The sequence below is a fragment of the Chinchilla lanigera genome, unplaced genomic scaffold (genome assembly GCF_000276665.1).
Source record: "Chinchilla lanigera isolate Chin_1 unplaced genomic scaffold, ChiLan1.0 scaffold00090, whole genome shotgun sequence".
In the NCBI taxonomy this organism is placed as follows: domain Eukaryota; kingdom Metazoa; phylum Chordata; class Mammalia; order Rodentia; family Chinchillidae; genus Chinchilla; species Chinchilla lanigera.
Genome location: NW_004955491.1, coordinates 583,888 through 597,771, shown reverse-complemented (window position 1 = coordinate 597,771; position 13,884 = coordinate 583,888). Strand labels below are relative to the sequence as shown.

Here is a 13,884-nt window from a genome sequence, read left to right as displayed (position 1 = left end):
TCAAAATAGTGAGAGCAAAATAACTTACTAGACTATAAAGACAAGAGCCAATGAGCAGGCCACCAATGGAGAAAGGGGATTATTTTCAGAGAACCAGTGATTTCCCATTCCATCTCCATTTGATGTCAATCAAAACATATTGCTGGCCATTCAGCACACACACACAAAAGCAATATGCTTGTGCATGTACACCGGACACCCTATGTACAATGAAGCAATGTGACGGGGTAAGTGAAAGAATAAAGAAATCTATACTGTAGTAGTCAGGATGTGGTGGAACCAAATTGCACTCTTCCAACTGAGAATGTATTCTTGGTCTGCAAGAACAGAGTTCTGGAGTAGGGCTGTTGCAGTTTCCCTTTTTAGTAGACGCCTCCTGTCTGCTGCTGGTACACGTCAATTGTATCTTCATCCTCCATTTCCAACTGTGCAGGTGTGTCTGTTTCATTGATTGGCTGACCATCAAATCGGAACCCGACCTGCCTCACTGACAAACCCTGTTGTTTACAATAGGCTTTCATTAGTTTACTACGTGGCGTATGCCTCTTAATCTTAAACTGCGCCAGAGGACCATCCTGCCCGCCACCTTTGTTCTCAGTCTTGATTCCTTCCTTGGGCCCCTCGTCGGCCATAGTGAGCACCCAAGTCTTCTCAGCTGCCACCTCACAAAAGAAGTAGCAGGTCCGCACAGAATGAGTACACAAGCAGCATCAGGAGCGGCAAAAGCTCCCCAGTCTAAACTCTTTTGGAGTTGCATTGAGCTATTTTCCCCAGAAGCCTAACTTCAACGCTAAGCATTCTGAAACTTTTGGGGAAAATAAGGATGATAAACACAAAAGCAAAGCACAACAAGGATGATAAACACAAAAGCAAAGCAAACCAAGTGTCCCCTACTCTAAACCACAAAGCTTCTGTGTTTATGTTCTTCATTTTCCCCAAAAGCAGAGAGAGGAATGAAGTCATGAAGTCACAGTCTCTAATTTACTAATGAACAGTGTTAAGGGTTGTCTTTTACATGTGCAAGTGGTATTTTAAGCATTGAGGGTAGACAAGAGGAATAAAAAGGGATATCACAGAAGGGGCGTGTTAGGAAGGAGTTAAAGAAATGTAAGCGGAGAAACAGGGCAGCCAGGCTGTCACAGACCCAGGGTGCGCGTGGGTGGGAGAAAGTATCAGCTCCTCACTTCCCATCACGTAAGGAGAGGGCAGAGACCTCCGGGTTAGTTTATACACATCATCGCATTTAGTCCTCCCATTCATAATTGGACATTCACTCCCAACACTATTTTACTTGAAAAAAAAATGAGATTATTGTGCCTAGCTAATGGGTAACTAAATTGCAAGGCAAAACCAAGCATTCCCTACTCCAAACCACAGCCTCTTTTCTTTGACATTTGATAAATTTTACCTGTTAAGAGAATTATATTTGTATAGCCGGGCATGGTAGCGCATGCCTGTAATCCCAGCCCTTGGGAGGCTGAAGAAGGAGGATCGTTGCAAGTTCGAGACCAGCCTGGGCTGCAAAGGGAGCTCAAGGCCAGCCTGGACTGCAGAGCGAGACCCTGTCTCAAAAAGACCAAAAAGAAAAAAAAAAAAAAAAAAAAGAGAGTTATATTTGTAATGCCATTAATCTCACTTCCCTACCAATATAGAGCCCAAGCTGCACCCTTCTCCAAGGTAAGTAAGGTAGGTCTCCCGCAAGAAATTCCACAGGGGATAAATTCCACTTAAAAAAGAAAACATTTTTACTCTCAACCCCAAATGCATAGGAGAAGATAAAACTGAGTGCTGGCTTACCAAACCGGTTTCCAGCAAGGTGAAGTTGTCCTACTACTTCACAAATATTCAAATCAATATCCCTCGCTGATAAACAGTAGAGAGGTCTGAGACATCTTGTACGTCAGAATCCTACCGCCCCAGACTACGCACTACTTTCTGTCAGTGCATGTGACTCTCCCAATCATACACAGACCTAGAGATTCATTCTGTTCCCTTCAGAAAGGAAATTTTAATCATTACTTTGCGTAACCACTTTGAATAACCCTTCCCCCCTGACATTCCAGTTAAGTATTTAGTGAATTCCATGCATCCTAGTTGTTCCCTTGGAAAGCATATTAGCAAATTTAGAACTGTGGAGCTTTTAAAAGGTCTGGTGACATTCATGTTATTCAGGGACATACCCAATTCCTTTCCCTTATCTACAATATGGAAGTGGGCTTCTAAAGCTTTTGGTCTTTCCTAAACTGTTAACTTTCAAGAATAGTTAAGAATTTGAACCCCCAACATACCCATGCTTATAGCAGCACAGTTCAAAATAGCTCAACCTTGGAAGTAGCCTATATGCCTATCAACAGATGAATGGATAAGTGTTAATATACACAATGCAGTGCTACTCCACCATACAGAAGGATAAACTTGAGTCTTCTGTAGAAAAATGGATGTATCTTGAGACTATAATATTAAGTGAAATAAATTGGACACATGAGCTTAAATACCACATTTTCTCTTACATGATAAACACAATGTATAAATGAAATAAAAAATTAAAGACAGACATAGGAAAAAAGGGAAAACAGTCATTATATTCCAGCAAGGACAATGTATCTACAAGTGAATCTTGATTTAGTATAATTGTCTTGGGCTGGGGATTTAGCTCAGCGGCACAGCACCTGCCTGGTAAGTGCAAGGTTGTGAGTTCGAGTCCCAGAACCAGAAAAAACAAAACAAAAAAATTGTTCGTAGTATAATTGTCTTACGTGTTTTATATGAGTTTTTTTTTTTTCCTGCCTGATGGTCTGGCTGTTGATCTGTATTTATGAGAATTAATTTTACAAGGACTAATAAAATAAATGAATCTTTAGAAAAAGAATTTGAGTCCCTAATATCCTTATCCTGAGTGCACCTACATGTCCCAGGCAATTCAGGGGATAGCCGAGTCTCTAAATTACTGGCACAGATAGGCCAGAGGTATGTTGATTACAATTGTCGCTCAGAGCTGAAGCCGATGCTTTGAAAGTGATTCAGTTAACTGGAAGAACTTCTTAGGAATAACTTTCCCTGCGCTCTTTGTCACAGAACTCCGCCATACACGAGAGAAGAAAATTCCAACTCCATACGGGCCACACATTGCGCTAATGATGCTTTAGTTCCTATCAGAGGCAGCACCTGCCCGCCATCCTCACCAAATAACTTAATGGAGATCACCTGCTAGACCAGGCTAGCTAATTTAGCCCAAGTTTTGCTAGGTTTGCTTTTGTGTTTATCATCCTTCATTTCCCCAAATAATCAACCCAATACTATCTTCAGAAGGCAAGTGTATATGCTAGGTTAGCGTGTTCATTCAGGATGCAGACATTTTCCAAGGAACCCATGTCAGGCCCTGGGTAAACTGGGAGACAAGAATGTGACTGAAAGACACAGGTTACTGTCATTTACAAGAGCTCGGTCAGGCATAAAACTCAAACTGAAATTGTCCATAGTGGAGGCAAATCCTGCAGCTACTAACACTGATGTTTGTATATATTTAGCCAAACTGGTATTTGAGTCAGAGCTTGAGGAACAAGTGAAATTTGGGCAGATGGAGGATGCACAGAAGCACAGTCATACTCTACAGAGACATGAGCATGCGCACAGAAAAGGGGATGAAGAAAGCCGAGATCTGATGAGCTGTTCTGATTTACTAAAAGTAGATGATGTGGGAAACAGAGATTAAGGGTTGTCATGAAGTCAGGTTTTGAAGAACTGAGTACATTAAAGTCAACAGTTTGAGCTTAACCTTCTAAGGAGTGGAAAGCTAACTAGAATTTATAAAATTATCTGTGGAAACTTCTACTTCTAGTCAATATTGGGAAACAGACACCAGATCTTCCCTACCATCATAAACAACTAAAAAAACTGTACAAAATATGTCAAACAGTGAGTGTTAGCCATTCAACAATAACCAGCATAGAATAGGCATTCCTGAAACAGTGGGATACAAAGGAGGTCAACCCCATAACTCCCAGCTTATTGTATGGAGGAAATGACCAGGCTTTAGCTCAGAAAATGGGCATGCTGAGTTAAGAATACAAAACTGAAGTTTCAAGGAGACTAAGGTGTTTGAAATTCAGAAAAGTGGGAAGGAGAGAGAAGAGAAGAAGCAGGAGAAGGAGAGGGAGAAGGGGAGGAGGAAAGAAAGAGGAGGAGGGGGAGGAGGAGGAGGAGGTCAGTACCAGTTTTAGGGAGGTTCTCTCAAGTCTCCAGGTAATGATCAACCAGTGAATGTGTGTGTGAGGAGCCTGCCCTAGCCATCAAAAAGATCAATGGGAAAGGAAAGATAAAGAAAACGTATGAAGTTCACACAGGGCTAGGAATATTTTGGATTTCCATGGCCAGAGTGCATGGACATTGAAATTCATGATCACAGAGTAGAGTGTTCAGAAGGATAGTTTATCAGTAGTAGGGGGAAGAAGCTTGTCTGGTTCTACTCATTTAAAAAAAAAAAAAAAAAACAGGGGCTGGGGATTTAGCTCAGCGGCAAAAGTGCCTGCCTGGCAAGCGCAAGGTCGTGAGTTCGGTTCCCGGTACCGGAGAAAAACCAAAAAAAAAAAAAAAAAACCTTAAAAGTCACAAAAGGAAGAGTACACACACACATACAAGTATTGTTCCTATCAGTGAAAAATTAGGCCTAGGACCCCATGTATATCAAAATCTGTGGATGCTTAAATCCCTTCTATAAAATGGTCATTTCCATGTAATCTATGCACCTCTCCCTTGACACTTTAGATCATTCCTAACTGACTTACAAGTCTAATACTTATAATACTAATGTACGTAAGGTAGAAATAATTGTACTGTAGTGTTTAGGGGATAATGATAGGAAAAACTCTGCATCTACACATAGACAATTTTTTAAAAAAATAGTTTTGGTCCTCATTTGGTTAAATCTGTGGATGTGGAACTCATTCACATGTGCTCCTTGATTTACGATGGGCTTACATTCCAGCTATCATAAGTTGAAAATATTGTTATTCAACAATGCACCTAACACACCTTCCCAACCAAACAGCTAAGAACAGTACAGTCCATTGTGGAACAGCAGGGGTTTGCCCTCATGATCACATTTCTGGGAGCTGTGACTCACTTTGACTGCACAGTATCACATCTCATATTTCACACGGATAACCAGAGGAAAGATCTATGTTCAGACCTGACAGGATGGTTTCTACTGAATACATATTGCTTTCACATCTCATAAAGTTGAAAAATCTTAAACCATTGTAAGTCAGGGACTAACACACACACACACACACACACACACACGACATTCAACAAGGTAAAATTCACAATGTTGGTATCTAATAAATATTTCCAGACATGCAAAGAAGTGGGAAAATATAACCCATAATCAGGGTTAAAGTATATTAAAAGAAATAGATCCAAAAAATAGTAGACAATGATTTTAGAATCATGACAGAACTTTATTCCACTTATTCAGGAAGGCAGGAAAAATATGTGCATGATAAGGCATAAGCTATATAAAAGAGACCTGCCTAATGGGTGTGGTGGCATATACCCATAATCCCAGCACTTAGAAGGCTAAGGCAAGAGGATTGCTCTAAGTTAGAGGCCAGCCTGGGCTACATAGTGAGTTCAAGGCATCCTGAACTGATAGTGAAACATTGTCTAAAAAAATAAATAAAATAAAAGACCCAAATCAAACTTATAGATATTAAAAAAATCAACATCTGAGATCACAAACTTGAAGGAATTAATTAGACACTGAACAAAAGATTAGAAAATTGGAGGCTATAACAATATAAATTCTCAGAAATGAAGCACCGAAAAAGACTGAAAAAATAGTGTGTGATGCACCGGTGAAAAAATAATATAATATTAGATAAATAAAACTAGAATCCCTGAGGAAGAAAAAAGAAGACAGAAAATATATTTGAAGAAATAATGGAAGAAAATCTCTCAATTTGATGGGAACTACATATACACTAAATAAACTCCAAGTACAAGATACATCTTAAAAAGCTGCAGCAAGGCACACCATAATCCAAATGCTTACAACCAATGATAAAGAAAATCTTATAAAATTAACTAGTTACAAAATAATCACATGTATAGAGGAAACAGGTAAGAATGATAGCAGATTTCTCCCTAGGTACAGCAGTGGACCAACATCTTTAAAGTACTCAGGGAAGAACCTTTGGCTTCACCAGTGAAGGCAAAGTAAAGCCTAGTCATACATACAAAAGCTAAAAAAAAAAATTACCAGAGTTTTGCTACCAAAGATATTGAAGCATTTCCTATAATATGAAAAACTATATTAGATGGAAATCTAGATCCACCCAAAGGAGTGATGAGCATTGGATATGGTGAATATAAGAACAAGAAACTATTTTTACTTCTCAAATATTTTTATAAGATAACTGACTACTGAAGGCCAAAATAATAATGTGTTTTGGAGTTTATCAGATATGGAGAATGGAAATGTCTCACAACAGAGCATGAAAGACAAGAGGAGAGACCCAGAAGTGCAGTGTTGTAGATCTCTCCTATTTAGTGATGTGGCAAAGTGTCACCTGAAGGTGATTGTGATAAGTTAAACAAATGCCCTTAGGTCCAAAAGCCGTCATTTGAAAAGAAAATCAATGAATGTGACTGAAATAATGGTACAGTTTATATGCCAGTAGATGAGAGTAAAATTGAATAAAAAGTACACAACTACTCAAAAATTGGGCAAAAAATAAGGCTATATCAACAAGCATATTAGATGTAAACATCCTAAATATCTTAAAGGAAAACAAAGGTTGCCAGACTGGATAAACCATCAGATCTACCACCTAGAAGAGAGCCTCTTGAAATACCAAATTGCCTGTGTTTATCACTGAAGACTGCCAGCCCTAACGAGCTCTGGTCCTCACTCTTGCTTCTCAGCCTGTAAAGAGAAATGACCTCAGATGGTGTGGACTTCACCAGTGCTGAGTCACTTAATGTTCTCTACAACGAATGCTAGAGTGTCACATTTTATGCCTACTTCCTGGACTCTTCACTTCTCAAAATGCCCAACAAATATTTCCAGGAAGCCTTCCAACTTAATAGCCTTACCAACTCTGTTATGAATCACATTACGAATCACCACAAACTGCGACGTGTAACATGAATCTCATCATTCTTTCCTCCAAATAAAAGATCCTAATCTCGGTTCATTTGTGAACAGTGAGAACACTTATAGCCCAGCTATGCCTGATCTATGCTATTCTAGCTGTGCCTGATGTGTGCTACACACAGGTGGTACCATGAAACACCAATGCAGGAGTGGAGACAGACCATACACAACAAATAGGTGGAGTCTGCCCCCAAAAATGTATACAGACTTCAGGAAAAGAAAAAAAACTTGTACAAACATGTTAATACTAAATTTATTGAGTGCTCATAAGATTAATACGAGTTAGCTTTGCTTCAACAATGACAGTGCTCCCAGTGGTGGCCATGAGCTTCCAGACATTTATTAGCACGGCAAATTGTTGTTTGGATAAACTGGTCAAGGTGGCACAAGACAGAAGCAGCAGCAAGAGCGAAGAAAGAGAGGAAAGCAAGCTTTTTCTCCCCCCATATACTGTAGGCAGGCTCTCCGCCCACACTCGTGCCATCTCAGCGCCCTCCTCTTGCACAGGCTCAGGATGAGCGCAAAGCAAGGACCCTGGCTCCCCACTGAATCACTTTCAAGTTAAAAGTTGAACTTTTAAACTTCTCAAGTTGACACAGTGAACAACATCCTAGAGCAGCAAGGGCATGTCCTTTTCACCCAGGGATGTAGAACTGCTGAGTCACTTAGTTAAGCTTCCAGACTCCTCAAGTTGACACAATGTATGAACAACAGCACATGGGTGATGCCCAGGTTCCAACTCCCAGGATGAATGCAATCATTAGGTGCTGCAACATGTACTAATAAAAATTAAAACTAAAAAGAACAACAAAGTTAGCTCTCCTAGGGGCTGGGGATTTAGCTCAGCGGCAAAAGCGCCTGCCTGGCATGCGCAAGGTTGTGAATTCGGTTCCCGGTACCAGAGAAAAACCAAAAAAAAAAAAAAAAAAACAGTTAGCTCTCCTAACCAAAAATGTGTATATAATAACTCCAAGTACATCTAATGACAAATACGTCTTTCCTCTCTCAGTTACTCATTTCTCCGTCTCTGCAGGACTGTTCTGAATGAGCACCTGCCTAAATTCCAGGGTGCCGAGGTAAAACCCCACCCTCCCCTGCACCAACTTAACAATACGTGCAGTGACGCCACTTGTAAGACAGATAATCAGAGCCTTCTGCAAGAGGGAGACAGGTCTAGTAGCCTATCCAGTTGTACTGCTTCTTCCTACGAACTGAATGATGGTTTTGGCAGGCCAAAGTATTTCCTAAGTAACCAATGCAGCCTGGTAAATGAAGGCCTCATATTTCACCATCCTCACCTCCACAGAAAGGAAGTTGCTCCTCGCTTCTAATCTATTAGTGATCACGCCACAGATTGGTATTAAGCACAGGAGTCTTTTAAAGACAAGGCCAGGTCATCTTCAGGTAGAGAAAGATCTAGAATAGACATCAGTATGCTAATGGACCTAAAAGACTGTTGGTCCAAAAGGGCAGAAGAACCTGCTGACCATAATGGGATCCCTATTACACTCTTTTCACCAGAACTGGGTGCGCCTGAGGCACAGGGGGCAAAGAAGCTTTCACAGTTTATCAGGGTGAGCCTATGTTCCCGGTGCAACAGCAGAGCGGTGGGGCCCATTCTCTGGGGAGAAGACAGAGACCTCTTCCTGCATGCTGAGGCTCTGGCAGAGCTGCATCAAGCCGGGTGTCACCACACTGAGCCTAGTCCCAAACATCAGAAAGACTCTCGAGCCACCAGGGAGAAGGCACAAGCCCAGGACACCAAAGGAGGAGCAGGACCTTCTCGGGGTCGCTTCTTGCTTCTCCTCTTGCTGAAGCTGCCCTGCTGGCCTGTCGAGTCCGCGCCCTCAGCTCTCGAACTCCTCCTTGACACACTTGAGCTGTGCTCTTGCCCACAGCGGCCCATGCATTTCTGTGAAAGGAACCACTTCTTGGTTCCTTGTGATTTGAGATTGAAAAATGAATGAGTGAACAGACAGATAGACAGACAGACAGATGACAGATTAAAGTAAAATCCAGATACAGGCATCTGAAATGAACAGACACTTCTGTTTGAAGTAGCACAAATTGTAAATAAATATATGGAAAAATGTTCAACATCACTGGTCCTTCATGAAGTATAAATTAAAACAACACTGAGATCCCATCTCACTCCAGAGAGAATGGCTGTCATCAAGAAATCAACCAATAGCAAATACTGGTGAGGCTGTGGGGAAAAAGCAACCCTTCTCCACTGTTGGTGGGAGTATAAATTGGTACTAGCACTATGGCAATCAGTGTGGACAGTTCTCAGAAAACTGAAAGCAGAGGTTCCATGTGAGTCAGTTATTCCCCTTCTACGTTTCTTCCCAAAAGAATTAAAAGCCTCATACCACAGTGACACACGCACACCCATGTTTAGAGCAGCCCAATTCATAATAGCTACATTTGGAAACAACGGATGTACGGGTAAGAAAAAAAATGTGGTTTTTCTACACAATGGAGTACTACTCTGCCCCAAAAAGGATAAACTTGAGATATTTTAAAGCAGACACATGGAAGTTTAAATAGCACATTGTTTCCCTTGTGTGAGAAACCCAAAGCATAAATAAGGAGCAAAACAGATGACATTAGGACGTAGGGAAAACATGTTTAAGTGGAAAGAGGAACAAGGGACGGGGGAGGAAGAAAGAGAAAAGGGATTTTTTTTCTTAAAAAAAGAGAGAATGGAAGGAAAGAATTGGAAATGGGGGTGAAAGGTTGAAGGAAGGGGATGGGAATGTGAAGAAAAGAAGTAATATATATTATGTGCAGGTACAAATTCTCTACAGTGAAGGTGATCATTGTGTATGGCAAACATGTACTAATAGAAATTATTAGAAAAACATTAAAAAATAAAAAACCTTAAGTAAATAAAATGCAACAACAAAAATGATACATCAACCACCAAATAAAAGAGGGAGGAAGCTTATGATAAAAAATTAAAAGACTCTTTTCAAATTTGCCTTTGTAGCCGGGCATGGTAGCACATGCCTGTAATCCCAGGACTTGGGAGGCTGAGGCAGGAGGATTGTTACGAGTTCAAGACCAGCCTGGGCTACAAAGCGTGCTCACGGTCAGCCTGAACTGCACAGGGAGACCCTGTCTCAAAAAGACCAAAAAAAAAAAAAAAATTTGCCTTTGTAATTTTCAAAAATGTAAATATTGGGAAGTACTTTTCTTCTCTCACTAATTGGAAAATAGTTCAATGATAGTGCTGCCACTCTGTAAATTTTTAAGAGTGAAGCACTATGAAATCATATTTTTCATAGGAATTTTCAGAGGGGAAATGCTCAAGATCACACACGGAGTATAATTACAATCATGAGGAAAATATGCAAAGCAATAGAATAACAAAAATGTTCTGAAGAAATGCACCAAATCGTTAATAACTAAAACTGTTGTTTGGGGGGAAACAGCAAATTTCCCTTCATTTGTACTATATTTACCATTATTTTCCTAATAAAATTGCATTCATATAAGACCCATTTATTTACTTTTAAAGAAGATTAAGTGTTGACCCTTCTGCTTGCCTACCTTACCTCATTTATAAAACAGGTATAATTAAAATCTATATTTAAAAACTACTGTCACCAACAGGTTACTATTGCTACTATATATAAAACACAGCACTTAACTATATTTAACTGTGTGAATTACATTAAACTCGTGTAAAAGAACTGAACTTACTTTTTTTTGTCACTGGAAATGGAACTCAGGACCTTGCGCGTGCCAGGCAGGGGCTTGGACCACTGAGCTACATCCCCAGCCTCTAGAGATCAATGTTTTTTCCTCCTCTTTTATCATGAGAAAATTCTCCATTCACATGTAGTTATAAAAAATAACAGAGATCTTATAGACCCCTTCCTTGGTTTGCCTTATGTTCACTCCTCGCATAACTTCAGTACAATATCACAACAGGAAATTGCCTTAGATACAATTCACAGACGTTGCTTAGAGTTCACCAGTCTTTGTGTGTCTGCATGTATGTGTGTATGTGCGTGTGTGTTTAGCCCTATGCAACTCTGTCTCCGGTGCAGACGTGTGGAACCTGTACCGCAGTCAAGATGCAGGACCAGTTCTATCACTGTTGCTTCCTTTGTGTGTGTGTGTATGTGTGTGTGTGTGTGTGTCTTTTTTGAGACAGGATCTCGCTATGCAGTTCAGGCTGGCCTTGAGCTCACTTTGTAGCCCAGGCTGGTCTTGAACTCACAATGATCCTCCTGCCTCAGCCTCCCAAGTGCTGGGATTATAGGCATATGCCACCACGCCTGTCCTTTGTTGTTCCCTTTTCACAGCCAGTCAGCTTCCCATCTGTTCTCTGACTCCTGGTACTGATGGTCAGCTTTGATCAGTGAATAACTTTTTTTTGAGACAGTTTCTCACCATACAGTTCAGGCTGCCTTTTAACTTGAACCCAAGGGGGTCTTCCTGCCTCAGCCTCCTGAGTGCTAGGATTATAGGCATGCTCCACCATGTACAATGGGTCAATGAACAACTATTAACCCATCACAATGCCAGGGGCCGGGGATATAGCTCAGTGGCAGAGTGCCTGCCTGGTAAGTGTGAGGTCCTGAGTTCATTTCCCGGTACAAAAGAATACAATCACAATGCCAGGCATCATGATTGATATAATCAAACTGTGGGATAATGGGAAGGGGCTCAAGCAGGAAACAGATAACGGTGCAAATCATGGATGGAGGATGCACTTGGTGACACACCCCCATAATACCAGTACTCGGGAGGCTGAGGCAGGAGGATCACTGTGAGTTCGAGACCAGCCTGGGCTACAAAGTGAGCTCAAGGCCAGCCTGAACTGCATAGCGAGACCCTGTCCCAAAAAGAAAAAAAAAAAAAAAAAAGAAAGAAATCACGGACAGCCACTTTGTATTCCGGCTTTCTCTGCCAGTTTTATCTTCAATAAAATGACGCAAGCAATGGGACTTCACAGAGCTGTTACAAGAATGAGATGATGTTCGTAAAGCAAGTGGGAAGTGCCTGTCGTGTACAGACGGGCGTTGCTACCCAGGAACTCGAAAGGCTGGGGAGCGCAGGCCAAACACCAGGTCAGCGTGTGTGACGGGCGTAACGTGAGCGCAAACGCAGGGCGGCGGGCGGAGGAGGCGGCAGTGAATTCTGGTTGCGGAAGGCTGGGATAGGCTTCCCAGGAAAGGAGCATTCGGGCTGGGCTTTGAAGTATGAGTAAGACCGACAGAAATAGCAGGGAAGGAAATGTTTCAGGCTGACAAAACAGCTCATTCTGTGGCCCTGAGGCACGAGAAGGCAGAGGCCTTTCCCAGAGAGGACGGAAAAACTAGAACAAAAGGCTGGGAGGAGCCTGGAGGGACCCAGCGGGGCAGCAGCCCGCCAGCTCTGGGTGAAGGCTGGGCCAGGTCTCGGGGAGAACTGGAAGGTCCCGCTGCACTAAGACCACAGCTTAGAGAAGAGCAGAAAGGAAGCTCTTTCTAAATTACAAAATGCACACTCCCGTGATTCGGGGTCAGCAGCGCAGGCGGCGGCAACGTGTTCAACACAGTGAGAGTTTGGGGCAAGGGCATTAGAAGCCCTTACACTGACCCACGCCGGGACCTGTTTACGCCCTGCCGGTGCAGTGGCCATGTTAGCCATGTGTCTGCAATTCCCTTACCAGCAACCTCAAACCATCCTCTCCGGAGGTTTCCAAAGCAAGCTGCTGGGCAGGGACTTCCGGGGCTGCTGCTGTGTCTCCCGGTCACTGGCCCCACCAGCTCTGCCACGCAGGGGTCCGCAGCGCCTTCGCAGACTCAGGAAGGCTGGCTCTCTGGACACGTGCTTGGTCCAGCCTTCCCCTTTCTCTAGCTTTCTCGTCTCTTCCTCCCTCCTGGGGTTGAGTTCTCTTCCCAGTTGTGTGCTGTGACTGTCATCCCCCAGCCAGCGCCTGAGCAGATTCCAGCCCGCCTTTCGCAACATAATCTTGCCACTCCTGTCCCAGGTCTCCCGGTGACCGGCTGCCGCCCACGCTTGCTCAGCTGGGGTGAGGCCCACGGAGCTGGAGCAAGTTGCCTTGGGCTTCTGCTGAGAAGCGTTCTCCATCGGCCACTTTTTCAGGCTATTTTTTAGAGAAAGAAGGACAGAGTGCTCATTTCACTTGCTTAACCAAATTCTATGGTGAACTTACTTCGACTAACAAAAGCGACCACTCCATGCTAGCCTCAGACACTTTTCAGCCTGCTGTCCTGCTCACGTCCGTGGAAACTGAGGCGGGAGAAATGGCTCTTGCTAAAGGGGTGGTGGTGGTGGTGGTGGTGACTTTTGGTTTGGCTCAGAAAACTAACAAATAATAATAATGGAAAACACTTGCCTTCCCTCTGCACAAAGTTGAGTATATTGACTAATCAGAAGACCATGGGAAAGAAATGCAGCCAAACAGGATTTAGAAATAAGTGCCCCCAAGTACCCTTAAGACAATCGCTGCCTGTCCTCCAGGTAAAAGGGCATGCTTTTGTCTCTAGCAGCGTTTGAACGTCCAAGATAAGCCTCCCTGGCTTAAGGTGCCTGTGAAATGCGACCCAGTGGCCACGTCATGGACGCAGCACCCTCCTAGCCCAGCACATCATCCATCCTCCCATCCCCTTGTACATTTTAGGAAGGAAACTCACTTGTAGCCATGAAATCAAATTCTTCCTGTCAGGAAACCAAACACCTGACCGTATCACTTGAAAAAATTCACA

The 13,884-nt window shown here is 42.6% G+C and overlaps 1 protein-coding gene across 2 annotated transcripts; it reads right to left on the bottom strand.

Moving 5' to 3' along the window:
- Positions 1-358: 358 nt before the first annotated feature.
- On the bottom strand, positions 359-632 carry LOC102006354 (small ubiquitin-related modifier 2-like). 2 transcript variants are annotated; one of them, XM_005404729.2, is made up of 2 exons: positions 480-632; positions 361-425 (listed from the first exon to the last, which is right to left on the bottom strand). In XM_005404729.2, the coding sequence occupies exons 1-2, from the start codon at positions 630-632 to the stop codon at positions 363-365; spliced, it is 216 nt and encodes a 71-aa protein (XP_005404786.1). In that variant the 3' UTR covers positions 361-362. The 2 variants fall into 2 exon arrangements, with proteins under 2 accessions (XP_005404785.1, XP_005404786.1); XM_005404728.2 differs by having other exon boundaries at positions 359-632.
- Positions 633-13,884: the final 13,252 nt, after the last annotated feature.

What these genes read in the sequence shown, in the direction of transcription:
- LOC102006354 (XM_005404728.2), bottom strand. Translation starts at nt 632, where the DNA reads ATGGCCGACGAGGGGCCCAAGGAAGGAATCAAGACTGAGAACAAAGGT.